The sequence below is a fragment of the Cyclospora cayetanensis genome, unplaced genomic scaffold (genome assembly GCF_002999335.1).
Source record: "Cyclospora cayetanensis isolate NF1_C8 unplaced genomic scaffold, CcayRef3 CcayRef3_contig_215, whole genome shotgun sequence".
In the NCBI taxonomy this organism is placed as follows: domain Eukaryota; phylum Apicomplexa; class Conoidasida; order Eucoccidiorida; family Eimeriidae; genus Cyclospora; species Cyclospora cayetanensis.
In genome coordinates, this window is record NW_020312165.1 from 29,631 (window position 1) to 56,912 (window position 27,282).

Sequence of the window (27,282 nt, forward strand, 5' to 3'; positions counted from 1 at the left end):
GGTCCAGACGACTACCCTTGCAGTTTAAGTAGAATTCACATCTATAGTCAAGAGATTTGCTGCAAAACAAGGAAATTTACTAAGAAATCACTGAAGGGGCCGCAGATGGGTGTTTGGGAGCAAGGGACATGGAAGGAGATCTTCGTTGCGTGCATACTATATATATATTCTCAAGGCAATGGAGAGGAATTCCCCTTTTAACTCAAAATGTATCAATGGTGCCTAGAAGGAAACGTTACGGGACGAACAGAGGCCCCCTCTATATCGGCCGGTAGGGGCCAGCGGGTGACCGTCAGCCCCCCGTGACCCCCTCTTATCCCAGCTGTATCTGCAATTACCATAATGAACTCGAAGATGTATGCCATGCAATTGAATCCAGGCAAAATGTAGTAAGTCAAAATTCTCAGACAAGGCAATAAGCACAAAGAGGCAGAGGGAGGTAGGCTCCCACTATTCATACGGCGACACACGCTGCCGCCGTGGCCTTCCCGGAGCGTCATGAACTTAAGGATGCATGGTATATGTGCCCATGAGGGCTCCAACACAAAAACTTTGCAGAAAGTAAAACATAATTGCGTGCATAAACCATTACTTATGCTACAAGGGTCAAGACACTTTTAGCGAAGGGCAGGACGTGGCTGCTGGTGGTTCAGGGGGGAGCCGCTGCGGCCTAGCTGCAGGCAGCAGCAGCAGTTGCAGATGCAGCTGCAACAGCAGCAGCCGAAAAAAGCTTTTTCCGACCTTGAAAACGAATTTATTTATTGTTCGCTTCAATTTGAAGACAGAAACTGGCACAATTTGCTGGATCAGATACATGGGGCCGTAGGTACACCGCCGCCGACGCCCATGGCCGCTCTCTGCCTGGACTGTCCATTGAAGCCCCCCTTTATTCAGCTACAATACTTTCTTTATCCACTACCACCTGCCACAGGGTTTTTGAAGGACTCCAGCCGTGTGCGGAAGCGCAAGCAACGGGGAAGGGCCCCCCTCGTGCTGCTCTGTCGTCCATCCTTACCCGTCCAGGCGCTGGTTTTAGCTGCTATTGAGGCTCAGTCATACCCTTGTATCCCTACGAGCCTTGCCTCGACAGCGCGCTCTATGTAGAGCGATTCTCAAAGGCCCCCATCCCACGATTTCCCGCAAGCCTTCCCCCCCCTGGGCTCTGCCCGAGCTGCCGCTGGCGCCTCATGGATGAGGCCAGGGGCCCCCCAAGGGGCCCCCAAACAGGTGGGCAGTCCCTAACGGGGTCTTCCTTTTCGAAGCTTACACGCCTGGTGACGCGTCAGAGCGCAAAGATAACAGACAAGATCGCCAAAGCCGCGTCTAACGACGCTCTCCATGGAGCTGCAGTGTCTGCCACTGCACTGCAGCAACGCGGCTTCCCTTATAGCAGCAGCACGTCTTTCGACGCCTCGGAATATCCTTCCTCTTTCGACGAATCCCTCCAAAGGATGCCCCCTCACCTCCTGCCCCCCCCTCCCCCACCTATCCCGCCTCCCCCCCCGCTCCCTGCAGAACTGCTGAGTGCCACTCGCGCTGGTGCGCATTTGACGGAGGCAATATCTCGCGGCAATTTTGGAGGGGCACATAAGGCTCCCTTCCCGCCTTCTGCGAAGACCGAAGACGCCCCCTTGTACCCCTCCCTGCCCACGGATTTGCCTGGGAGCTATGCCTCGTTACAGCAACCCTGCGTTACAGCGGCTGCTGCTGCTATTCGTCAAACGGTGGAGGATAGCTCCAGTGAGCCGCTGAGGGAAAAATTTCCTCCTCCTCCTCAGCTTGCGCTGTCTGCCGCAGCAGCGCCCACACGGCACGCAAGCGCCAGCTGCCAAGGGCCCCCTGTGCAAGGAAACCTCCCCCCTCCTCCTCCTCAGCAGGAGCAGCCGCAGCAGCAGCGGAGGCAGCAGTTCCCCTCTTCGGAGAAACGGCAGGCACCTCTGCCGCAGCAGCCCCCCCCTATGCGCCGGAGTGGCAGACGCACTCCCGAGGAAAATTCTTCTCTTCAAAGCAGGGGACTCCCCCCGGCAGCGCCTGCTGCTGCAGCGCCTGCTGCTGCAGCGCCTTACGATCCTTCAGCGCCTTACGATCCTTACGACGCGTGGCAGACGCAGCTGCAAGGGCGATCCCAGCAGCAGGAGTGTCGGCAGTCCTTCTGCCTGAAAAATCCACTGGATGCGCCTCCACAGCGAGCTAGGCCTCTCACGGATGCTCCTCCACGTTCAATCGAATCGCGAAGCCTCATGGAGCACCAGCAGCAGCAAGAGAAGCACCACCAGCACCACCAGCAACAGCAGCACCAGCAGCACCAGCAGCAACAGCACGAAGTGCGTCAGCGTGAGGACGTGGAGGATCAAAAGAATCGTCTTACAGGAGGTTTTAAGACTTACACAGCTCGCACTGGCGCTGCGATGGAGGCCGTTCGGCAGGAGCAGCCGTCGCTGCATCCAAACGAGCAGGAGGGATCCAAGCAGCAGCAGAGGAAGCCCTCTGTGGCTGCAGTGCGAGAAGGTCATGCTCCCTCCTTCATGCGGGGGTACAGTACCCCGAACGCGGGTGGGGGCGAAGAGGGGGGGCCCCCTGGAGGGGGGCGAAAAGCGTCTCAACGCGGTGTCTGGACAGCTGCGCGCGAGGGGCTTGCGCTCCCGCCCCCTTCTTTCTCCGCGCTGAGAGGGCGTTCCCCCCCCCCGCAACCTCAGCAGCAGCGGGGTAGAAGCAATGGCAAGAGCCGCGCGCATTTGCACGCGCAGCATGGGGAGCATGTTCCCGAAGAAGAAGACCTCGTCGGGAACGAGCACCTGCAGCAAACGCCCCTCGAGCACCAGGCTAGCCTGCTGGGTGCTATGGGGGCGGCACTTGGGCGTGTTGTCGACAGATTCATCAAGCCTCTTGACGGGAAAAGGCCTCTTGGTGCGCCCTGGCGTGATGCGTCTTCTGAAGTTTCCTCGGAAGAAAGCCGCAGCCACAGTGAGGAGGAGGAGGAAGCAGCGAGTGCGGGGTACAGCGAAGCTGGGGGAGCCGTGAGCAGGCCCCTTTCTCGGAGGAGCAGTGCGTGCAAGCTCTCAGAAAAGAAAATCCCCCCTCTCCGCAGCAGCCACAGCAGCAGCGGCGCACAGCCACGCTTCGGCGATGTCAAGGAGGGGTGGCATAGCAGCAGCCCGCGAAGCAGTCACGACAGCAGCGCAGACGCTTTTCCCAGACAGCCGCAGCAGCGGCTGAAGCTCCTGGAGGGAAGAGACGCAAAGGAGACGCGCAGTCGGCGGCAAAAAAAGCGGCAGCAGCAGAGTTCGCCGATGTCGAGGCAACGGCCGTCCCACCGAGGAAAGACAAGGCACTGCAAGGAAAAGGAACCCTCAGAAGAAGAGGAGCCTCGGAGCGGAGCTGCCGTAGTTCTTTCAAACTTGGGGGAGACTGCCAGGGCGCTGCTGCAAGTTGCCGCTGCAGCGCCTGTTGCTGCAGCAGCAGCAGCTGCTGCTGCGGTAGAGGCAGCAGCTGCAGCGGGAGAAGGCAGCGAAGGGGAGGACGACGCGCTCTACTTGCGAAATGCCGAGGCAACAGCTGCAAAGCGGCAGGCAGCTGCAGCATCGGCGGAAGTTGCCTTAAACAAATCGGGAGAAGCAGTGGAAGAAGAAGGCTCTCCAGACGCCTCTGGGAACGGTCTGTCCGTTGCTTCCGCATCGGGCTCATCCCCGCTCGCCGAAGGGGGGAACCCCCTCGCTCTCCGCCATCGTCAGGAAGAATTGTTTAAGGAGTGGAGGCCGTTCGGTTGTCTCTGGAGAGAAATGCTCAAGGAAGACTGCTGCGTAGAACCCGTGCAGTCTCTTCAAGCCTTGTACGACGCTTTCGCCACTTCCACACCCGAGTAAATCGCCCACCTTTCGAGCAGCAGCCGCTGCCTTTTCCTGCTATTTCCTTCCTTCAAGAGCCTCCTTCTGAGAAGCAGCTTCTTTGCTCACGGAGCGGCGTCTAGAAGCGCCGCACTGAGCGACGCATCTCAGAGCACTATTTTTCCACGGAATCTTCTTTGATGGGTGGCTGCATGCGTCGGTGACAGAGGGGCGTGGGGGCCCCCCGAAACAGCGGACCCCTGCGTGGGGTGGGATGGGGGCCCCTTAGATGCGTTTTTGCTTGGCGTCGTTTAGGCTGCTTGACGTGCTGGCAAAAAACTCCCACTCCAAATACAGGATTGACCCCTTCCGTTGCTCCGTGTGTAAGGCTGCTTGCAGAGAGGGCATGAAGCGGAGCGAGTTTCTGAATCTTTTCAAGGCTTTTCCACGGTGCCTCCCGCAGCGCGAACACCAAGACTTCCTGTTCGACGTACGTCGCTTTGGCTCCAGCAGCTACTGAGGCGCTTACATACATGCATGCACGACTGCATGCACGACTGCAGCCGTCCACACACGCTAAAAACGGGAGGAAAAGGCGGGTGAAGGTGCGAGAAGGCGCAAGGGCCCTGTGCGCGCTGCAAAGGCGTTCTGCAGAGTTTGCCGAAAGACTTGCGGCGCTGTCTTTCCATGTGTTTCTTTCCAGGCTATCGACAGGAAGCAGAATGGCACACTCCCTTTCAAAGATTTTCGATGGGGAATTTATTGTTGCGGTCCGTCTGTACAACAGGACCTCACCAAGGCCAGAGGTCAGTGAGGCGGTGTGTAGCTACTCTTATGCCGAATTGTTTTGCGAAACACTTTTTCGCTTGGGGTTGTCTTTGCTTCTGGGGTGTTCCCCAACAAGCCTGTGAATCTCGATCTGTTGGCGCTGCATGGATGGCCACCTAGAGGTGCAGATCCCGTATTTGACTGCATGCATTCATGAATTTTTTTGTGCGCTCACGGCGTCATGTGTCAACAGCACACGCGCTGTTGACGGCATGGCTTGTTCTCTCTCTCTGTGCCTCCGCATGCTGTCTTCGCATTCGCATGTGTGGGGTTCTCGTTGGTATGTCTGCATCCTTGCGTGTTTCTTCGTTGTTTGGCGTTTTGGCTGTGGCTTCTGCAGGTCGCTTGCGTCTGCAGCTCTTGTACCGCGCTTACGATGTCGATAATGACGGCCTTTTGAATCGCGAGGAGTTGCAGTGTCTCCTTTGCCACCTCCACGCTGTTAGCACGCATCCTGCGGATCGCGCCCTCTCGGAGGAACAAGCCAAAGCAAGAGCAGCCGTAAGGCGATAGCAAAAGACTCTCCTCAGCTCCTCCTAAGGGTGTAAAGGCAGCTTGAGTGGCAGCGACTTGCGGTCGAATATTCGCACTAAACTCTTCCTGCGCAGCAGCGCTTGGCACAAAGTTGTAGAGCGTCATGGGAGTTTCAGCCCAATTCCTTTTGCGCGGCTCTATGCCTCTTGTTTTCTCGATAATTCTCCCCCTCGACGAGACAGCTTCTCAGGGGAGCTTGCGTGTCCTCTCTTTCTCTCTCGTCGCGCATCTGTATGTATTTATGCCTCTCTTGGAGCGCCGTGATTGTCTAGCAAAGCCACTGTGGATGCTCTGCTGCGGTTGCTGACTCTGCAGGGAGAAGCAGAAGAGCTGCTGCAGCGCCACGGGGGGATCTTCAGCTACTCGGCCTTCTTTCAGTCCGTCAAAGAGAAGGTTCTCAACGCGACACACAGACTCATGCGGTTCAAAGCCGACCTTGTTGCTGCAGTGCAACAGCAACAACTGCAGCAAAAGCAGCAAAAGCTCCGGGAGCAGTGGCTCGCTCTTGGGGGCCCCACACTCTCCGCCTCCTCCACTGCCGAATCCTTTACGCTGTCACCTAAGCTGCAGGAAGCTGCTACTACTACTGCCGCTGCTGCTACTGCTGCTGTTGCTGTTAAAGCTCAAGCTGCAGTGGCAACAGGATCTACGCCACCAGGGATGCTGCAACAACAGCAGTTGTTGCAGCAACAGCAGTTGTTGCAGCAACAGGTTGTGGTGGTCTTTCCCCCCAATCCTGAGCAGCAGGAAGCGCTGCTGACGCAGGCTCGGCGGGTAGCCAGAGGCATCATCTTGAAGGCGAAATCTCTGGCAAAAGGTCGTTCTGCGGGAGAGGTTGAGGCGGTCCTCTTGCAGTACAACGGCGTTAGAGGCCAGCAGACGCCAGAAACTTCTCAGCAGACGTGCTGCTTCTTTGCGACAGCCTCCGAGGCTTTGCTCCTCTGTGATGCTGTCGCCTCCATCTTGGCTCTTGAGAACTCCCTGCTCGAGGTAAGAAGACTAAAGCTGCTCCCATGACAGCCCAAAGAGCGCCGCTCTAGAGCCGCAGTCGCGAATATCTGGCAGTTGATGCGGCCTGTCGGCTGACGCGTAGTGCTCTGCAGCGTAGCGACTCTTTTCCCGCCTTTGAGGCACATCGAGAACTCGCCGTCTCGCGATGCTGCTTTCGCTCCAGCTCGAGCTGCCCCTTCGCGTCTACGGAGACATTCACGGGCAGTTGGGGGATTTGCTGGATTTTTTCGACTCCTTCTTATGGCCTGAGGAAGCTATGCAGCAGCTCAACACGTCGCTGCTCTTCTTGGGGGATTACGTAGACAGGGGGCACTTCAGCTGCGAAGTGCTTCTGCTTCTCCTCTCTTTCAAAGTGCTGGTGAGCTAGCTGCACACTCGCACAGCGTAGCGAGGTGGCATTTCGAGAAAAACAACAACGACCTCGCGCCATTCAGTACTTTTGGGCGGCAACGGAGCCTTCCTTCCCGATAGTGTCTCAGCGCCAAGCGCCCTCTCACGCATGCATGGGCGACGCCGCTCTTGAGAACGCCGCTTCCTTTTGCAATATGCAGTGCTTTTCTCTGGAAGAATGCACAACCAAGTTGTGTCTCATCGCTTTTCACGAGCTGCCTTGCACTTCTGGAAGGCTGTGTCAGTGCAGATGCCTCACGAGCAAGCGAAAGCTGCTAGGGAGATGCACTCGGGTGGCATTGGCTTGATGGGTGGCTGGCTGGACGCAGGGGCCCCTTCGCGATGCTTCTTAGCCTGCTGCCTGTCGTTGGCATGCTGTGTCTTGCGTTGTTTCTGCGTGCTGCACAGTACCCCAACCGCGTGTGGCTGTTGAGAGGAAATCACGAGGATCGCCCGATGAACTACATTTACGGCTTCTTCTCCGAATGCGTCTGCAAGTTTGGTGGGACTGAAGGAGAGATCCTCTGGAAACGCAGCAACAGTCTCTTTGATTTTTTACCACTTGCCGCGACTGTTCGCTCTGCTGGGCTTATCCTCCTCCACGGAGGCATCGGCGACAGTATTCAAGCTCCTCAACAGCTGCGCGATATTCGAAAGCCTATCACAGTACCTCAACACGTCGGTAAGCTTCCCGCCACTCAAAAGAAGAGGGGGGGGCCCCTTGAGCTGATTAGCCGTTGCTTTCTTGGCCTCCTCTACCTCGCAGGGATTTCTGTGCAAAAGGCTGCCTGCCTCCCTTCTTGCAAGGGAGAACGTGTGCCTGCTGCTGCTGCTGCTGCCGTTGCTGGCAGAAAGAATGCTGCTATGCTTGCTGCAGCTCTTGGAGTCACTTGGGGGCGGGGGAGAGGGAGAGGCAGAAAGCTGTTCTGTGCGAAACACACTGTTTTGGCGAAGGGGTTCACTTTTCTTCGGTGGCAGCTCCATCATCAACGCATTTCTCTCTCTCTACCTATCTATCTGTCTATCTACCTGTCTATCTCTATCTATCTGTCTATCTCTCTCTCTATCTATGTATCTGTCTATCTCTCTACCTATCTATCTGTCTATCTCTCTCTCTCTCTACCTATCTGTCTATCTCTCTCTTTACCTATATGTCTATCTCTCTCTATCTATCTGTCTAGCTCTCTCTACCTATCTATCTGTTTATCTCTCTCTATCTATCTGTCTATCTCTCTATCTATCTATCTCTCTTTCTACCTATCTACCTGTCTATCTCTCTCTCTCTCTATCTATATGTCTATCTCTCTCTTTCTAGCTGGCGCACTGCCTTCGCAGACAGAAGCCTTAAGGAGACGAATCCGGCAGTCCTTAAGGCTTGCCAAGTGCTGGACTGCCTTTGGAGCGATCCGCTCACGGCAGATGAGGACGGAGCAGCTCCAACGAGCGATGCCTCCCCTAGAGGGAAAAACACCGTCAGGTACACCCTCCCTCCACGAGAAGGCCTCTAATAGGCTGCAGCAGCTGCATGCAGATTCACACACATATCTGCAGTCCACATATATATATATATATATATTCCTATATATATGTATACATATATACATCTGGACGCTGTCTCTGTTCCTCTATGTATGTGCACATATGCATTGTTTTCAAGCCTTATATCCCCTAACTCTCACTTCTTATCGTTTCTTAGCTTTAAAGCGTACAATAGTCGACTGCAGGGTGCCCGTATCCGAGGTGTCTACCTACCCTGCTTCTTGCCATGTGGGGGCTCCTTCCATCGCTTTTTCCATGTTTGCACGCGAGAGACGCCAGCTTCCCCACAGTGTCTCCTGCCGAGGTGTGCCTCGCAGCAGTTGTCAACTGGCGGTGTCTTTTCCTCCGCATTCTGCTGCTGCGGCTCAGATTCCGAGAAAGTGCCTTGCGCAGTTTCCTAGCCGCTAATAGCCTGCAGCTGCTCATACGCGCCCATGAATGCGTCTCGGGGGGAGCCTTCTATGCTTGCGGTGGTCTTTGCCTTACGCTTTTCTCTGCCACCAACTATTGCGATCGATTTGGAAATGACGGAGCAGCTGCTCAGCTGTACAGGGACCCCACAACAGGCAGCCTTGTCGTCCACACACTGGTCAGCGAGACGCCTTTTCCTACACATTTTTTGTGTATGTATACGTGTATATCTCTGTATGTTTGTGTGTATATCTCTGCATGTTTGTGTGTATATCTCTGTATGTTTGTGTGTATATCTCTGTATGTTTGTGTGTATATCTCTGTATGTATACGTGTATATCTCTGCATGTTTATGTGTATATCTCTGCATGTCTGTGTGTATATCTCTGTATGTTTATGTGTATATCTCTGTGTGTATACGTGTATATCTCTGTATGTTTATGTGTATATCTCTGTATGTATACGTGTATATCTCTGTATGTTTATGTGTATATCTCTGTATGTTTGTGTGTACATATCTGTATGTATACGTGTATATCTCTGTACGTATACGTGTATATCTCTGTATGTATACGTGTATATCTCTGTATGTTTTTGTGTGTATATCTCTGTATGTATACGTGTATATCTCTGTATGTATAAGTGTATATCTCTGTATGTATACGTGTATATCTCTGCATGTATTTGTGTATATCTCTGTATGCTTATGCATGCGTGTGTCTATATGACCCGCAATTTGAGTGCTGTTGGTGCGTCGGCGATTGCCCGCTGTTTTCTCTGCTCTTGTTGCTGTCATTTCGTGTGTAGATTTTGTGCTGTGGAAGAGGCGAGAAGCGAGGGGAAGAATCGCTGCGGTACTTGCCGCCTCTGCAAGGACAGGGTAGGCGATACGCATTTTGGTATGGTTGTGAGAGGCATTATTGCGAGCCTCTGCAGCGTGTAGCTGGATAGCCAGCGTTTGCTCTTGCCGCACTATACCCGCTTGCTTCCTGTGAGCAGCTGCGCGGAGGCGTTTTCTGTGTGCCGCAGCACGCGAAAGTTTCCCCCCCCCTTCTCAGCAGCAGCCAGCGCTGCCATGGGGCCCCCAACCCCGGACTCCCCAGGGGCCCCCACAGCAGGAGGGGCCCCCACAGCAGGAGGGGCCCCCCGGCCACCTCTTGTCTGCCCCAGGGGCAGTCTCCGCAGCAGCGACACGCTGTGCAGCTGCGGAGGCAGCAAAGGAAGCAGCGTTTTTTTCCTCCTTCCCGGCTGCTGCGCCGACGAGCTCTCTCCAGCAACTCGTTCAAGAAGCCGAGGAGGAGTCCGTTGTCTGCGAAGGCAGTCTGGAGAGGGGGGGGGGCCCCCCCCCTCTCCAGACTGCCCTCACGAGGGAGGGGCCCCAGGAGACGCCGTGGGGGCTTCTGGGCCGTCGCTCCGCAGCTTCTTCTCAGCGCATGCAGCAGAAAGCGTCGGCAGTGCCTCCTCCCAACGTCGAGAGCTGTGCAGCAGAGCGCTTCACGCACGCCCTCAAAGAGGACAGCGGCTTTCCCTCTCCCCCCCGTCTTGGGTTGCTCACGACGGCTCCTTCTGCGCGAGCAAACGCAGAGGCCCCTCTGGGAGGTGAGCGAGCTGGGGAGAGGCCTTTGGTGGGGTTGCATTCAATCGGCAACAACCGCTCAGGCGCCCTGCCCTTCGCATGCCCGTCCCCTCCCCCCGGGAGGCCCTCTTCGAGCCTTTCCCAGACGCTTCCCCTGCTGCTAGACGCCAGCGCCACCCAGCAGCAGCAGCAAGGGGCCCCCACGCAGACGCAGCGTGCGCCGTTGGCAGGAAGACCAAGGTAGGCCTCGCGAGGAGTGGCAGTAGCAGGGGGAGAGGAGGGAGGAGGCGGCGGCGGCAGCAGCAGCTCTAGCTGGTTGCGGGAGCTAAAATTCTCTCTGCCAGCAGTCGCGCGCACGTGTGACGGGGTGAAAAAGGCATCCGCGATTGCACGTAGAGATGGGCTCATGCAGAGGCAGACGCGGCCAGGCGTGTTCCTGCGCATGTGGGCGCCATGAAGAAACACGGGAAAAATGCCACGTCTGCTGTTTGTGCAATGCAGTCTCTTAGGAGCTCGTCGCTTGGGGCCTGATGGCGAGCTCGTTCACGGCAGTCTCCTCCCTGCAGAACCTCGACCTCAACAACCCCTTGGGGGCCCTTTGAAGCGAGCATCTGTTTTCGACATATGAGGGCACGCGAGGGCGCTTTTTTCTCTAGAAAAGGGGGGAGGAGTCGCCTGAAGAGAGCGAGAGTGGCATGTGCTTCCGTAGCATGTCGCGAAAGGCTCCCCGAGTGCTTGTTCCCACGCTAAATCGGCAAGGCTCGAAAAAGAGCGCTTGATTTATCTTCCCCGCTCTCCGAGATCTCCTCGCTGGGGCCCCGTGTCTCTCCAGCGTGTCTGATAAGGCCCCTGTTGTAGCGGAGGGCGAGTGCCTCACGGGCTGAGAGTCAGCGAGGAATGTGCGTGCGCGTGGCGCCCACGCGCACGCGGTGATAGATAGTTAGCTCCAGAGGCAAGCAGGCGGTGGGAAGATAGGGGGAGGGGGAGAGAGAAGTCTCCAACGAACGCTGCTCTTGAGTTTGGTGACAACCTGTGCACGGCTACGCGGGAACTTTTTAACGCTCACGCACATCGTGCGTCAGGCGCTCACGCGCTGCTGACAGCACTGCGCAGTGCTGTCGAACTGCTCAGATTTTTTCTGAAGGGGAAGGGTAGAGAGGGGAGGTTGTCGCTAGGCGTTTTTTCGAGGAGGCACCTGGACTGTCTCGCTACTATTGCAGCAGAGCGCATGCGCGCATCACCCCGAAGGACCCCACAACAACCACGCGCGTTAATCGGGCATGCGCCGGAAACAGCCAGCTTCGATCCCCCCTGTCTCATAGTAAAGCTGGGGCTTTAGAGACGTGTAGACGCAAGCAGACTCGCTGCACACTCCCGCCTGCTGTAGACAGCTTGCTTTGTAGCTCGTGATGCGCGCAAGACGCCTGCTTGGATTCGGCTTTTTCTACCCGTAAGTGCCGGGAGCAGCCAAGGTGACATCGAGCTCTTCTAATGACGACAAACGGGGAGGGGCCTGGTGAAGGCAAGGAGGAGAGGGAGGCGTGGTCTCAAATTACGCAGAGTTCGGCGTTTGAATGCAGGGCTCTAGATGTCGAAAAGAGTAAGAGAGTGAGAGAAAGTGAAAGAAAGAACTGCCCTGTCAGCGACACGAGGAGCTAGCTAGCTACACTCCACCGTGCCCGCGTGAAACGCAAATAAACCCCAGAAAACTCTGGGTTCAGGTGGTGCCAAGTCTGCGTCTGCTGCAACTACTACTAGCACCTCCCAAGGTACAGCACCAGCAAGGCGTGGCCATCTTAAGAGCGAGACACCAAAGGACGAAGTCGGATGCGCGAGACATTTCGGCTGTCGTCATTGCACCAGCATCGTGTGTTGCCGCTTCCTTCTCCCGCCGCAGCAACAGCAACGTCGAGACGGCCAAAAACGGCAGCTCCCGCTGTTATTATACTGGCCCCAAGATCTCCCTCAGCTTGGCTTTCTGGTCGTCTGATAACGTCCTGAAACAGCACGAACAAATGCAGCAGCAACTCCAGCTGCAGCATGACCAACTCCAGCTGCAGCATGACCAACTCCAGCTGCGGCGGCAGCCTACCGAGGAAAAGTAATGTCAAACTCAATTATGAGATCTCCCTTCTCCCCTGGCTTCTTGCTGATAGGCATCCCTGTGCAGCACCAGCAGCCGCAGCAACAGAAAAGCAGCATGGTGTGTAGTCTACATGGCAGTGAGCACCGACAACAAAAAGGCATATTTTTTTAAAAATTTTTATTTGCCTTGCAACAACCCCTCTCTCTCTCTGTCTGTCTCTTTCTTTCTTTCTTTCTTTCTCTCTCTCTACCAGCTGCAAACTAGAGCATTCTCCAGTCGGAGAGAACTTGGCCACCACCCCCTCCCTTATCAGCAAACGCAGCTGCGGTGTCACTCCACCAGCACCACTACCAGCTGCTCTTTCCCAACTAAAACGAGCAGCGCCACTATCACGAGACGCCAAAGAGAATCTCATCAGATACCACCCTCACCAAGACACGCGCGCATTCACCAGAGCCGCAAACAAGGCAGCACCTGTCTCTCAATTCAAGGGCCTTCCCTACCTTCCCCAGACACAATCCTCCTGTACTTAGGCGACACGACATGGTCAATCTTGATGTGCAATTTCCTCTCATCGAGGGTTGTAACAGGCACGGTAAATCCCGTAAGCGCCTTGATAAGTGGCACAGGAACCTTGTAGATCAAGTGACTGCCATCCCGAATAAATCGATGGTGTGGCTTGCACTTGACGACGCTGCGAACCCGAGATACGCAGAGACAGCTGCGCTTCGAGCACCACCTACTTTTACGACTACTAGTGCTGCCGATGGTGATGATGACGGCCGTATGCGTCCGGCTGAACAAAGAGCTGGTAACTGCGCCACAGACAGCCTCCGCTGCTGAGCAGTGGCAGCCGCTCAAGGTGCAGCAGCAGCAGCTAAAAATGCAGCAGGCATAACAGCTCTCCGTACAATATTAGATCTCCTGGGGGACCGTTCGGTGTTTCCTGGCCGCCTTCACCAGAAAAAGTAATCCTAGATGCGAAAACAACAAGCGAACATAATACACTAACGCACTGCAAACTGCCACAAAGCCCCCAAGCGCTAGAGGCCTAAACGGCGGCTTTGTGCAGAATACAAGCAACCAGCAGAGAGCTACAAGCAACGTACTTAGTGCCTTCTTTCCACCCCTGCAGCATATTGCACAACACAACACACACACACACACATAAACACAAAGATAATGAAATTGCAGCATGCATGCCAGATAGATCCTCAAGCAGCACCCCTACACAGACATACACTCAAACATATATATATATATAAATATATATATATAAATACATATATATATAAATACATATATATATAAATATACATATATATATACATAAACTCAACAAGCTAGCCCCTGCCTGACGGCTCATTATAGCCGACATTTCCCCCACGAAAGAGGCTTACCGCCTTTACATCCACTGTAACAACGTTGTCTTCCTTTACCGGCTGACCATTGTGGAAACTGCAACATGAACGCACCTCCGTGAAAGCAAAAAAGCCAAATATAAAGCCGATATCTAAAACCCCTGCCTTCCCCCCATTCAGTACGATACACTCCAAATCATCACTTACTCGATTGAGGACCAACCCTGTGCACCTACACCCCTACCCTCCCCCCCCTGAAGCCTTTTAAAGCTGACCGCGTCCTCCCAATCTTCATCTTTTTTGTTGTGCCGCTGCACGAATGCATCCCAACCCCACAACACACACCCAAAGCGCAGTCGCAGGGGTGCAAGCAGCAGTGCGTGCGGATACATACACCATCCCAGCAGCCCATGATACGGCCGCAGCAGCAGCAGCAGCGCTGCCCCCCAACCCCCCTTCATATTCTCACCGACCTGTACAGCTCTTCCAGCGTACAGACCAAATCTCGCTCATATGCTCGCGGCTTGCTGCTTGTGCTCATGCCTTGCATACTGCCGCATCCTGAAGCAGAAAGCCCATCCCCCCGCTTCCCCGCAAAAAACGCCAGCATTCCAAACACGACCCTCTTGCAAAAACAACCGATTCAAATACCCCCTCCACATCAGAAACATCCCTTACCCTCCGAAACCACCCGCCAACACAAAAAAAACGCACGTCTATTTCCCGAAGTCGCGAAACGCATGCCAAACGGCCCGCTGCTTCCCCCCATCCCGAAGATCTGCAAAAAATGCACAAATTTTCACGACACTCAACCTCAGATGAGAAAGACCACCACCCTCCCTCGCCACTACCCCCTGCCTGCAGGGGAATGAACAAAATAGCAATTGTTAGTCGCCTGAGTGCTTCCTCCCCGAAGCAAGCACTCAAAAGCAGACAACGTGCGCCAAAGCGACTCTGAACTTCGCTCTTTAGCTGAACTCGATCGAAGAAGCACTGCTGCTTGTATTACTGGATGCGAGAAAGGATCGTCGGAATCGCCTCCCATTCTGTCTGTGCCGAAGAAGCGTGAGAAAATTTCGCTGGGGTCGACCTCCCTATCTGCAGCGACACACAGAAAACCCACCCACTTCAAACGCTTGCATGCGACTGCTGACACCCCTGCATGTCCAGCTGTATAGACACCTCTAGCACGTAGGAGGCAACTACCCCCGCTTTCCCCCTTCTAGAGCAGAAGGGAGAGCCAAACCAACCGCACACCCGAACCCCTACTAAGCGCTCGCAGCTCCCCCCTCTGCCACCCTTCATCACAAAGAAGAAGAATTTCGACAAATGCCACTCTTCATCACAAAGAAGAATTCTGACAAATTCATGCTGCAGGGCGTCCCCTTACAGAAAACATTCGCCCCGCCTGGGGCTCCGCTGGGAGCTGCCCCTCCCTTAAGCCCCTCTTCGCCGAATTTGTCGTATATCTGCAGCAAATCCAACCAGACATCGAACAGTTTCTTTCGAACAAACGTATGCAAGCACACACACTCGCACTGCCCACCAAACATTTTGCAGAGTGTGGAGCCACCACTAAGCAGGCATACATATATATATATATACATATATATATACATATATATACATATATACATATATATATATATTATATATTATATATATTATATATATACATATATATATATATATATACATATATATATATTATATATATTATATATATTATATATATATGGCGTGGGCTTCCTGAGCCTCGCTTCTCACCTGCCGCCTTTCCTTGTCGCTCAGCACATCGTAAGCCTCCGCGATGTCTTTGAATTGCGCCTCTGCCTGAAACGTCAACAGAAAGCAGCCGTTTGCGTGGGTGTAGTAGTGCCGTCGCCAAGGCTTGTGGACCAGAAGGCAGCATTCGGCATGGGAGGGGGAGAAGGAGGAGGGGGAAAGAGGGGAAAGAAGGGAGGCTTTTCTCCCCAAGAGTTGAACACGAGGGTCACATAAACACAGGAGGAATGCCGGAGGCAATAGGCGTTGAAGCAAAGATGCTGAGCGGAGGTGGGGGCTGAGTCTGAGCATGGCGGTATCAAAGAAATCAGAGATTATGAGGCAAGAAGGGTCGTTCTAAGGCTTAAATGCTGGGTAAGAAGTAGCGAAAATAAAGGCCTTTGCCATACCTTTTTCTTGGCCTCAGCATCTGCATGCTTGTCTGGATGCCACTTCATCGCGAGTTTGCGGTATGCCTTCTTCAGATCGGCATCCGAGGCGTCTTTGGGGACCCCTAGAATTCTGTAGTAGTCCTAAGAAGCGGGTGAAGAAATGAAAAAATAGGGGAGTAGGATCAGATCTACAAAGATTTACCAGGAAGTCAAAAAAAGCAACAAAAAGAGGAGCGGCGAGGCACACACAAACGCACTCCTAATGGGTGCACTCAAGCATAGGCAGTACATGCACCCATGAAAGCGAATTCCCAGAAGGGGCAGCGCAAAAACGCGAAGGAAGCCGCCATTATCGGTGATGGAGTACGTGCTCATTCAGCCAAACATGCCACAGCAGTAGCAGCAGCAGGTGTTGGACCGAGTGCGAGCTGGAGCCCGTCAGGCAACGCACGCACACAGAAAAGAGCGGCTCCAGGAGGAGACGAGCAGGATAGAAGAAGTGCATGCAAGTATGCGTTCCATATGTACCTATGTGTGTGTGTGCATATGTGTGTGTGCATATGTGTGTGTTTGCATGTAGAAGTGCAATGCGTCTGCATGTTATGCTGGACAGGAGCAATACTGCGCTGCAAAAGGAAGCGTCCTTCCTTGCGAAGCTGCCCCTGCGTCTACAACTAGCCCTCCTGTAAGCCCTCCTACCTTTCCCATTTTCGCTCGACGGGGGAAGGGGGATGAGCAGGGAGGCTAAGAAGGTCGCGTTGCTGCTGCCGCCACAGCAGCTACACGAAGCAATAGTGGAGAAAGGGGGAGGGGATTCGAAGAGGGCGCAGCTGCTGGCGCGATCGATCGCGCTGTGCCGCCGTTCCTTCTGTTCCTGCAGACGCAGCCTCAATCGTCGTTGTTGCAGCAGCCGCCGATTCTGCCGTGTGTGAGCCGCCAAAGAGATAGGTGCAAAAGCAGGGTGCCCAGCAGCAGTGACACCGCGATAGGATTGCTTGGACGGCAATTTTCTGCTGCCCATGCCACGACACCACCCACTACTCTCTGCGGCTGGCAAAGGTGGAGGCAGGGGTTGGAGCGGCAGCTCGTGCCAGCCTCGCAGCGGCTTTCCTTTCGATTTACAGCGTCCAAATTTGAATGTGTGTGCGTGAGTCTGACGGGAGTCTTCCCTCCGAACTGCGGCAGCAGCCGCTGCAGTGGGGTGATGAACCGACGGGGGGCCCCTAAGAGCGGCGGGAAACAACGGCAACGCAGGAAGCCACCAGAAAAGACAAGAAGCCACGATGGAAATCTGCTATTTACCGTAAAGTCCGCTTTTAAGGAGCGTTTTGGCAGCCCAATTGATATCAAGTCTTCCGCTGGTGCCGGGGTGTCGCTGTGCTCTGCTCTCTTACTGGCTGCTGCTGCTGCTGCACTGCAATGCAGTTGCAGCAGCAGCGTTGCAACAAATCCTGCAGCAGCGGCATGTAGGGCGGGCGGGCGGAAGCAGCGCTGTAGGAAGTTTAAAACCAGCGGATCTTGCGTTGGCACCGTATATTTAGCGAATTGGAATAACGCGGTGTCGCGAATTGCCATAGAGGCTAGCGCTTCTCGAGACGCACAGGCTTATAGGGGTAACCTGGAAGGGGGCCCTCATGCGGTGCCTTACGACAGGCAACGCCATGGCTGCTGCTCGGCTGTCGTCGCTGCAGCAGTAAAGCAGCGGGAGCCTTGCGCCTTCTTCCAGTGTATGCACACGCAGACGGACAGACACACATACATACACACTCACACATACACACTCACACATACACCCCGGGATCGTGATTTTACTGTTTCGCCTTATTTATTGGCACGCGCCCAGAAGAAGACTGGCTGGCCTTCTTGGGGGCTGTCGCTACGGTGGCATTGGGAGTTTGTTCAAGACAACGGTCGTGACAGCCGTCTTCAGGAGGAGAGTCTGCTCAAAAGGAACCAAAGTTCCCTCCCTCCAACCCCTTCCTCTCCCTCTTTCGCAGTATGATCTCTCTGTGCCTGCTCTCCGCTCGGCGCCTTCTTTGACCCCCTCTCCCCTCTCTGCAGTAATTATCTCCGACAGCCTGAGCCTTGCAACTTCCTTTCCTCCAGAAATTCTGGGGGCGTAGGACGGGCTGGGTGTATTTGTAAAGGATATATCACAGGGATCGAGCAGATCGAGAGAGGCAAAAGCTCAAGGGAGAAGTCGATCTCCTCCTTCTCTTCCTTGCTGCTCTCTCTCTCTCTCTTTCCTAGCCGCTTTCTTTCTTCCTCCCTTCCTCCCCCCTTAGCCGCTCCACAGTCCCTTCGTGAGTGCTGGCGTTCCCCTGCTGCTGTCTCCTTCCCCGTGGGAAGGGAGTTCGCAGTCAGCCCTAAGGATTGGCGCAGCAGCGCCAGCCGCAATACCCTCGACACACCTGTAGTAGCTGCCACTTCTCGTGTAGTGGCTCGCTGTGCGAGAAGGCTGCCGCGATGGGAGCCGTCCGCAACAAGAAGCTCGCACGAGCTGTACAGCAAAACAAACACGATGATGAGCTGCTGGTACCGACTACCGACACGACGGAGGTTCAACAACGTGCTAACATCCGCAATGACGCAAAAGGAAGGACAGAAGACTTCAAGCTCGCCGCCTCCATTTGCCTCTTCCTAATCGGCTACTGTGGCCAGCCCATCCTTGTGAGCTCCAGAAAAAAATCCGCTTTTCTCTTATTTACTCTTATACGCCTGCTTTTTGTGTGACCTTGGTGCCGCCGTTGCATGCATCACCGCTTGTGCTATGGGGAGATGATGCTCGCAGGTGGACTACTGCAGATTTCAAGGCGTCGCCAGCGTGCGTGCTCTGCCCCCTTTTCTTGACTTGACCGCTACGGCTTCCCTCTCGACAGCTTTCACAGTGCTGCATGCGCTCGGAGCCATACGCGCCAGAAGTTTTGCGTTGCGCGTGTATGACTCAGTTTATACATACATGTGCGTACATGTATGCAACAATCTGTACAGGCGAGCACGTTTCTGTTTCTCCTACCCCACTTCCTCGGAATGGTTATCGCCGGATCTCTTCCGATATCCGCGAGTTCAAGCAACCCCAAGGCCAGGGGGCAGCTCCGCAAGTACAGAAAAACTGCCCCTATCGTTTGCAACTCGACATTGCAGCTTTGACAGCTCTCTGCAGCTGTCTTCCACAGGACGAGCGTGTCGCTAGCCTGTGCTGCCTCTGCGCTTGTCGCTGCTGCTGCTGCAGTCCTCGCCTTTGGAGACGCGCGTTCAGACTGGCTCTGATCGATCTGAGCCACCAGCTGCTTGAAAAAGGCGAGTAGGACCGTTAAGGCTCCCCTGCCTGGTGCCCTCCAGCCACACCAGCTAAGAAGTAGACGGTGTCAGACAGCTCACACGTGTCTCCAGGAGGCTTGCGGCTATTGCTATGCTTGCTGACGCTCACCTGCTTCTGCTGCTGCCGCAAGTCTCTTTTACTTGCCGCAGCTGGACTTGTGCTGTGCGGCTCGGGAGTGTACATCCTGCTGAGCAGCACGTCGATTGTATGGACAGCCGTCCTCTCAGCGCTGATTCTTGGGAGGTACTGCAGTTGGCTATGACCTATCCCACCAGCAGCTTCACAGAGAGCAGCTTTGGCCGTGTCTGAATTCTTCTAGAGCTTACGTGCAAGAGTTGTAACAGGACGTAAGACACAGCGCCCACAGAGTGCTTTTGGGTGACCTCGCAGGAGTTACACGGCGCTGCAGTATTTCAGCCTCTCCCTCATAGTTGTTGGCGTATCGATTAAGGTAAGCAGAAAAGAAGAACCCTCACCAATGTGAAAGCAGCACGCATACCTGCGTCAGAATAGCTAGCTCAACCCTACGGGTGTTTCTTGTGGGATGCTGGTGTAAGGACACCTCTACTTACTCCCTGCATCAAGTTGCATCTCGTCTACGCAGTAAAGTTTCCCGGACCTTGCTTGTGGCGGTTCGTGTAGGCATCAAACTTGACGGCTTCCTTCACGAATGAAGAGGCTCTAGGGATGCTTCTGTCGCTCCTTGCTGCCGTTCTCGTGAGGCGCTGTTACCCTTCGTTGGTGCCTGGAACCAGCGGAAGCGGCTGGTTCGCAGTTTTCTGAATGCTGCTTCAGCGGCAGCCTCACCACGATGGGCTGCTGCGTTCAATGCATTTTATTGGATATGCAGCAAGGCCTGACCTTTGTGCTAAACGAGCGGTTCATGGAAGACACTGAGGAACCCATCACTGGCCTAAACTTGGTCTTCATGCTGGGGTACATACAGCTGCCGCTACACCCGCTGCTCTAGCTACTCCCTTCCCCTGCGTTTTGAGCGCTGCAGCGACTACAGCGCGTGTCTTCGCCGTTTCTGCTCTGTCTACCCTCAGAACAATCAGCTCCTTGCTCCTATTGCTCTGGACGTGCGTATGGACGCTGCCCCAGGTACGGCAGCTAGCCTGCGTCCCCTAGTATCACCCGTTCGAGACATACAGCTGGTGAGCGCTCCAGCGTTGCCATTCGTCCCCCGTCTTCCCCTTTCGGAGGTGCCGTCTGGCTGGAAAGGCTCTGGAAAGCCCTGTGCTGTCGCAGTGATCCCTTGCATGTAGCGGGGGGTGCCTCGTGGCAGGACATGTGGTGTTGCATGCAGCTTGACACACTGATTCTGAGCCGCGTTCGGGCTCAAGGCGGCGAGTGGGGGACCATTGCATGCCTGCTGTCGCTGCTGCTCGTTTGCGGAGCATTGCACTCCGCCACAATGTGGTATATCATTTCTCGCCTTGGTAAGTCAGCGGCGCGTGCTGCTGCTGTAGCTGCTGCTTGACGCTGCCCCGACGGTGCCTCCGCGTCTGCGGCATGTGAACCGCGTTTCCCTGTATTTAGCCGCGAGTCTTGCAGGCAGGCTTCTCCTTCGCACGGTGCTTCTTCTCGCAGCGCATAGTGGCGCAAGCATTCGCGTGTGCTATGATGCTGCATGCTGGTGGTCTTTTGTGTTCTTGCCTTCTGGGAATACAGGAGCCGTTACATCGGGCGCCCTGAAAGGCTGCAAGGCTGCAGCAGTCGTGGTACTGAGTCACGTCCTCTTCTGTAGCGCACAGGTCAGAAGCTGCCAGCGTCTGCTTCCCTGCCGCTCTCTGTGCTGTCGATTGCGTGTTTCCTTGTTCCCTCGCACGTTCTCCTCTGGGGCATCTACCTGCGTGACGCAAGTAGGCCATGAGGGCTTTCCGCGCAATGAATGTACAGTCTTATGCCGCACATGTCGGGCATGCGTTTGCTACTGCTGGTGGTGTCGTTGCAGGAAACCCAGTGTGTGGACCTGCGTAAGGGTATTGCTGCAGTCGTTTGTATAACTGGGGTGGTGTTGCACTCGCTGCTTTGAAGGGGAATGCGGAACGAAGGCGTTGCACTGAAGCCCCCGTGCTGAAGGTGCCTCCCGCGCACAAAACCTTCTTTGGCAGTAAAGCTCTAGCACCCAGTTCTTGAGGCTAGGTGGTTTACGCAATGGATGCTGGACGTATTTTATGTATATCTATATAGCTAGCACTCTACTGGCGTGGATAGCGAGAGGGGCGTGGCGGCGTCGTACAGAAGGAGGCAATGGTGGGAGGCAGTCCAGACAAGGTGCAATCTAGCTGGCACTAAGCTAACGGCCTAATAGCTACCTGACAGCACAGGCAGGGCAAGAAACCATCAGAAGGCGTGCCTCTAGCATCGCGAGCAGCCCAAGCGCTGCAGCAAGGGATGCCGCTACATGGGCAGCGGCTGCTGCTGGAGCAAGCAGCGCTCGAACGGGACGAAAAATCACGCTTGCTTGCTACCCTCCCGCGTCGCACGAGGAACATACACATTGGTTGTTGGTACATGACGTGAAAGGACGCTGAGCGGCAAAAACTTGGATGCCAACAGGATTCATCTTCGTTGGGGGCACCCAAGGGCACCGCAGTCAATATACTCAGTCCTGTCGCCGATGCAAAGGCTGCTGCGGCTCAGACACTCCACTGGGCTGCCCATTCCAAGCAGCTCCAGCGCTGCAGACGGGGGACTGTCACATCCGAAGGGAGTACAGAGATCAACGTGACTTCCATGAATCCTGCGATGCGCATCGCCAGCTTCCCAGCAGCAAGTCCGGGGTAGCTGGCGCTGCCAGCGTGGCTGTGGCAGTTCGTGTTTGTTGCCACCCTTATCGAAGGCATGCAGCAGCAGCTCCAGAAGGTAAGGTCCGTCTTTGGCTGTATACTTGTAATCCTCCTGCTGGCCGGTATGGAAGCTGCAGAGGCTTCCCCGAAAATCCGCTGTCTGCTGCTGCTCTGCTGAGGCAGCAGGGGGGGCCTGCAGGAGCTGGAAGTAGCAAAAGAGAGACTCTGGCTCGGCAGCGCGTTTCACAGTTGACACGTGATGCTGCAGCAGTGCAACGAGGAGCGCCTGGTCGCCGCTTGGAAGCTTGCTGCTGCTATCTTGCTGCGTGTGTGAATGCGGGAACGAAATGCTCACAAGGTCTAAGAGAGACAGAAGGGCTCCCAGCACGCGCCACTGCAGCAACCGCAGACAGCTCTTCCTCAGCGCTGGCGCGGCGGGGAGACTTTGGAGGGGCAGCAGCTCGCAGAGACGCTGCAGCACAACACGCACATACAGGCGCCAGCAAGAGCAGTAGGGGCACAAGCAAAGCTAGTAAAAGGACGGGAGCATCCTGGCGGCTGCAGTCAGCTGCAAAATGCAGTTTTTTCAAGCTGCTTCCACGGAATGCCTTCTCTGTGCGGCATTTTCAAACGTGGACGAACAACAGCAGCGGTCCCACAAAGTTCAACAGTGGCACACCATTAACATCTCCCTGGCGCGTTGATCGTTCTGTTGCTTTTGAGCCTCGAGTCCTCCTTTCGCTCTACTTCGTTCTGCTGCCTGTAGCAGCAGCCGCTCAGCGGCGAGCTCTACTGCAGCCTTAGCTGCCACGAACCCCAGCAAAGCCACAGAGGCTTCTGCCTTCTCGAGGCAGCCTTCGACTTGAACAAGCGCCCTCCAAACACCGCCTTCTTCTGCCACTGCTGCTCCTGAGTGAAGCCTGCCCGTGCCGCTACTCCCGCTGTTGGCGCACGACACTGACAAAGCGCTTAATGACCCCCTCGGCGTTGCTGATGCCCCCGCGGCAGAGGCAGGGGAGGCTGGACAGTAAAACACAAGTGCTGCCGTGGAAGGCTCCAGGGTTTGCACTGTCCCCCTCTCATCGGGCTGCCGTGCCTGAGCCCACTCTGCGCATGCAGATGAGCCGCCTTTACGGCTGGGAACTTTGCTTTCGTCTCCTAGTGAGGCCTCTGTAGAGCACTCGGGTGTAGCGACGGTGCACGGCTGCTCTGTGACGGGGGCTGGCAGCCTCTCGGTTTTTGAGGGAATCCCAAAGAGGCCCCACTTCGGAAGCGTCTGCGGGGAGTTGGACCCTGTCGAAGATGGGGCGTAGGCTGAAACGGGGGGAGAAGAGCCAAGCAGAGGTCCTTCCTTTCCTTTCTTCCCTACATGGCACCCGTCGGTCTTACAACACAGCTCGGAACGCGGCAGGGAGTGCAAATTGGAAAGTGGCGCCGTCTTCCTATGAAATCGTGACTTTTGAGTGCTGGCAGAAGTAAACAAAACTTGAGGGCTCTGTGGTGTCTGCGCAGACACCGCAGGAGTAGCCGATGCATTGGAGGCCCCCCGCCGCTGCCAGCCAAAAAGGAAACCCATGTGGCCAACTCGCCTTAGGCCGAAACAAATGGCGCCGCAGCAGGAAATAGTCAAATACGAGTGCCGACACTGGAACAAAGGAGATGACGCTCCTCTAAGAAGACCTTCCCCGTGATCACCCCCTTCGTTGGACTGGTCGTCTGCTGGCTATTGTTGCAAGGCAACCAGGGAAAAAAGGAAATCCAGAGGAACTACAGAAAGCCAAACGTAAGCAAAACACCCTATTTCTTCTTAAAATAATCTTTTTCACCCTGGTTTCCTAGTTCTCGCAGCCACGCGAAGCGCCGCGGTGAACGACTTCTGAACCTGCAGCATTGTTGACCACGGGTCACCTTCCAACACGCCATTCCTGTCTTCCCCGTCAAAGTGCCAATGCGTTTCGCCCGTTCGGTTGCACATAAAGCGCATTAATTTTTTTGTTCCGTATCTCACCGTATTTTGCAGTACATCCCACTAAATTTGTTTTGTAGCGTCACTGCGACAGAAACCTGGTACCCCCAGAACTGTAAATTGCTCAGTCTACCGTATTTTGCAGTACAGCCCACTAAATTTGCTTTGAAGCATCACTGCGACAAAAACCTAGTACCCCTGGAACCGTAAATTGCTCAGTGCAGGATAAGGTGCGAAGACATAGTCATTGCTCTGGTGTACAAACGCCGCAAAACTGTTTGCAGGCCACCCCTATTGCCTGAAAAGATGTAGACTTCTCTCCGTCTGCATTGCAGCTGCTCCTGCAGCTGCAGCTCAGGTTCTCCTGCACCGCCATTGGCAGCAGGGAAAAGTTCAGTGTGTATACCTAGAACCAGTACGCAGATATATTCACTGTTTTAGGCGTGAGTACCATGGCTCTACCATCCGCTCTCTGCTGGCAGCCACACGCTGTCATACACGACCTGGCTGGGAACGAGGCCGGCAGCCGCAGCGGCTGCCGCTGCAGCTGCAGCCGCTCCTCTCTTTCTGGGTTGCCATGTTTCCGGCTGCTGCGGAAGAGCCATACCTTGCCAAAGTTGATCTGCCGATAGGACAGTTGCAATGGGGGCGTTAGGCGCAGGATGTCTGAGTGTTGCTGCTTCAGCTTCTGCTTGCTGTTGCGCTGTAACGGTTGCAGCTGTGTTGCTACTGCTGGGGATGGCGGTCGGCTCATAAACGCCTGCAGCAACACGAGCCGACGATGGGTGCAAATAAAATGGTGTTACCCATCGCATGTATCGATGCACAAGCGCGTGTGTAGCCAGCAAACACGATCAGCAATTAGAATAGCGACAAACCCACAACCGGCCCTGAAAACAATGCGGCTCGTCTCCCTTAGTGTAGCAGGAAACACACTGTCAACAACTGCGACACACGCATTACACGAATGAGGGCCTTACCAGCGCAGCAGGGGCCTGTACATCGGTTGGCGGTACTTCTGCCAGAGCGGCTAATCGCCCAAGCTACACCAGCTGATGCACAGCAACCGGCAGCTCCCAACAGCAATAGCGGATGCGCTTCTGATGTAGCTGCTGCCGCTGCCTCTCCAGCAGCCATAAATGGCCTTAAAAGCTCGCAAATGATGTCTCTCAAGGCACCAAGAACTGCGCCTTCCTCCACTCGCTGTTGTTGTTGGTGCTCTTGTCGCTGTTGATCTTGCTGTTGATGAGATTGTTGCTCTTGTCGCTGTCGATGCAATTGTTGCTCTTCTTGCTGTTTCTGCTCCTGTTGATGCAATTGTTGCTCTTCTTGCTGTTCTTGCTGCTGTTGATGCAATTGTTGCTCGTGCTGTTGATGCAATTGTTGCTCTTCTTGCTGTTCTTGCTGCTGTTGATGCAATTGTTGCTCTTCTTGCTGTTCTTGCTGCTGTTGATGCAGCTGTTGCTCTTCTTGCTGTTGCGCCTTCAAGCCGCTGTGGCTTTCTCGGGTCGCCCCCATAAGCGATGCGCGCTGCTGCTGTGTCTCGTGTGCGTGCTGCAGTTCCTGGCGACTCTGAGTCGAAGGTTCACCAATTATTGACACCTGCGCTACGGGCAGTGGAGGCCTCTCCTCACCTCCGAAGTGAAGGCACAGAGAAGCATGCAGCGGCTCAGCGGACTGGTCATAGTCTGTTGTGGCTGCTGCAGGGGCGCCTGTAAACTGCCGAGTCAGCACACCTTCAGGCAGCAAGGGAGTGAAGGGATGCCTCCAGCAGGAGGCCTTCCCCCTTCGACGGCAGGCGGTAGTTCCTCGAGCCTCGAAGTCTCCGGAAGAATACACGTCCTCTGCTGCTGTCAGCAGAGAGGGTGTCTTCGCAGCAGCAGCAGCAACAGCGACAGCAGCCCTCGCCGCTACTTCCGCAGGCAGGTTTTGAGCGCGTTGCAGCAGCAGCAACGAAATCGGGAGATCCAAAGAAGCCCCCTTGTGCTGCAGCTGGTGCGCTGCAACATCCGCTAGGATTCTCAGAGGTGCGGCCGTAGCTGCTGCTGCTGCTGCTGCTGCATCGGGGTGGGCTGCAAGAGAGAAGTAGTAATGGTAGTTCCGACTTCCCCCCCCCGCCCCCAATTTCTGCGGCTGCAGTTGCTGGAATTTCCTCCTCCTCGTGCTCGCCGTAGGGGCCTCCGCTGCTGGCGCAGACACCGCGAAAGGGGGCCCTGTGCATGCGGCAGCCTGCTGCTGCTGCGCTTGCCCCTGCTGGTGCTGCATGGGATGGGCTGCAAGAACGGTGTTCAGAGGCAGAGGATGTGTCGTGTGCACGTACAGCCGAATTCTCCAGCCGTCCTGCTCAGACGAAAGGGTCTCTATGGCACTCACCCGAACAGCAGTCTGCTGAGACTGCAGGGCCTGATCGAGGAGCTGCGGCTTGTGTACGCAGGAAGGAGCAGAACAGGTGAGGCTGGCTGGTTGCAGAGGCTGCTTCTGGTTCGGAGGCTTTCTAGCCGCTGCTGCAGGTGCCGCATGAGACCCTAAGGCTGCCGGTGCCCCCCCGCGACGTCCCATGGCAGCTGCACCCCACAGTCTCGGTAAAGGGCAGTACCCCTGCTGCTGCTGCTGCTGCTGCTGCAGCAACATGGGAAGCAGCAGCAGCAGCGGCACTGCCGTCCTCAGGGGGCCTGTGCGTCGCATCTCCTGTTTGGGGTCGCCTGGCTGCGGCGGCCGCACGAGGCGCCACACTGCGGTGTCTGACGGACTCTCTCTCCGTCTGGTCCTACTTCTCTAGCAGCCGATTTAATGAGTCGAGAAGAAAAGAAAAGAGAACAGAGTGCTCGGAGCAGCAGAAAATCGCCCGTCTTCTACATGTCTCCGCGTTGAGCTGGTGGCTGCTGGGGGGCCCCTGGACACCCGCCCGCGTTCGGGTTCAGCCGTACAACTGGCAGGCCCCCTGTCGATCTGTCGGGTGATGACATCGGTTTATTCTTTTAAGTGCCTCCTTGCCTTCCGCTTTCAAGCCGAAATGTTGTTTTGCATGTCCGTCGGCTCATATATTGTCGCGACAGGGAGGCAGCTCATCACCCCCTCCCTAGCTTGCGTAACGCAGTGCAGATCCGTCTGTAGAGTACACTTGGGCAATGCAACCCTTGCCCATCCCCCTTGCCCCCCTCCCGACAGCAAATCGCTTTTCTGCACCCTCGGAACTCGGCGGGTACAGAATACTTGGGCTGTGTGCACCCTGGAGTCACTGCACTCCAACCGCAACACAAAGTTGTAAGACAGTTACTGGACTCCCGTGGAAGTAGCTCCGCTCCTTCTGTGGTCCCGTCCGTCAGGCGTCCCACATAAGAAGACGGGCGCAGCAAGGGAGTGCGGAGTTGCACTTTCTGAATACTTCGAGCCTTTATGGCCGTTTGAAAGACGCATGCCATACACACACACACGTTGCGTTATTTTGTGTAGAGCTGAGAATACGTAGCACTACAGATACGT

The 27,282-nt window shown here is 55.3% G+C and overlaps 5 protein-coding genes and 1 pseudogene across 5 annotated transcripts; 3 read left to right on the forward strand and 3 right to left on the reverse strand.

Moving 5' to 3' along the window:
• The first annotated feature begins 1,187 nt into the window (after positions 1 to 1,187).
• LOC34623160 lies at positions 1,188 to 5,165 on the forward strand. Its single transcript, XM_026337952.1, has 7 exons — positions 1,188 to 1,740; positions 2,029 to 2,417; positions 2,748 to 3,017; positions 3,282 to 3,859; positions 4,224 to 4,314; positions 4,528 to 4,630; positions 4,993 to 5,165. The coding sequence occupies exons 1-7, from the start codon at positions 1,188 to 1,190 to the stop codon at positions 5,163 to 5,165; spliced, it is 2,157 nt and encodes a 718-aa protein (XP_026193737.1).
• A 124-nt stretch (positions 5,166 to 5,289) lies between these two features.
• LOC113147414 (serine/threonine-protein phosphatase BSL2 homolog) lies at positions 5,290 to 8,095 on the forward strand. The gene is made up of 5 exons (XM_026337953.1): positions 5,290 to 5,380; positions 5,509 to 6,176; positions 6,361 to 6,555; positions 6,996 to 7,269; positions 7,923 to 8,095. The coding sequence occupies exons 1-5, from the start codon at positions 5,290 to 5,292 to the stop codon at positions 8,093 to 8,095; spliced, it is 1,401 nt and encodes a 466-aa protein (XP_026193738.1).
• Positions 8,096 to 13,076: 4,981 nt separating this feature from the next.
• LOC34623159 (dnaJ homolog subfamily B member 3) lies at positions 13,077 to 16,424 on the reverse strand. The gene is made up of 10 exons (XM_026337954.1): positions 16,416 to 16,424; positions 15,735 to 15,857; positions 15,328 to 15,393; positions 14,951 to 15,029; positions 14,570 to 14,658; positions 14,275 to 14,338; positions 14,034 to 14,121; positions 13,600 to 13,657; positions 13,309 to 13,328; positions 13,077 to 13,173 (listed from the first exon to the last, which is right to left on the reverse strand). The coding sequence occupies exons 1-10, from the start codon at positions 16,422 to 16,424 to the stop codon at positions 13,077 to 13,079; spliced, it is 693 nt and encodes a 230-aa protein (XP_026193739.1).
• Positions 16,425 to 18,182: 1,758 nt separating this feature from the next.
• On the forward strand, positions 18,183 to 21,076 carry LOC34623158 (annotated as a pseudogene).
• A 530-nt stretch (positions 21,077 to 21,606) lies between these two features.
• LOC34623157 lies at positions 21,607 to 23,409 on the reverse strand. The gene is made up of 3 exons (XM_026337955.1): positions 22,513 to 23,409; positions 22,012 to 22,305; positions 21,607 to 21,837 (listed from the first exon to the last, which is right to left on the reverse strand). Exons 1-3 carry the CDS (start codon positions 23,407 to 23,409, stop codon positions 21,607 to 21,609), a joined length of 1,422 nt encoding a protein of 473 aa, XP_026193740.1.
• An 848-nt stretch (positions 23,410 to 24,257) lies between these two features.
• LOC113147415 (mediator of RNA polymerase II transcription subunit 15-like) lies at positions 24,258 to 26,457 on the reverse strand. Its single transcript, XM_026337957.1, has 2 exons — positions 24,780 to 26,457; positions 24,258 to 24,484 (listed from the first exon to the last, which is right to left on the reverse strand). Exons 1-2 carry the CDS (start codon positions 26,428 to 26,430, stop codon positions 24,258 to 24,260), a joined length of 1,878 nt encoding a protein of 625 aa, XP_026193742.1. The 5' UTR covers positions 26,431 to 26,457.
• Positions 26,458 to 27,282: the final 825 nt, after the last annotated feature.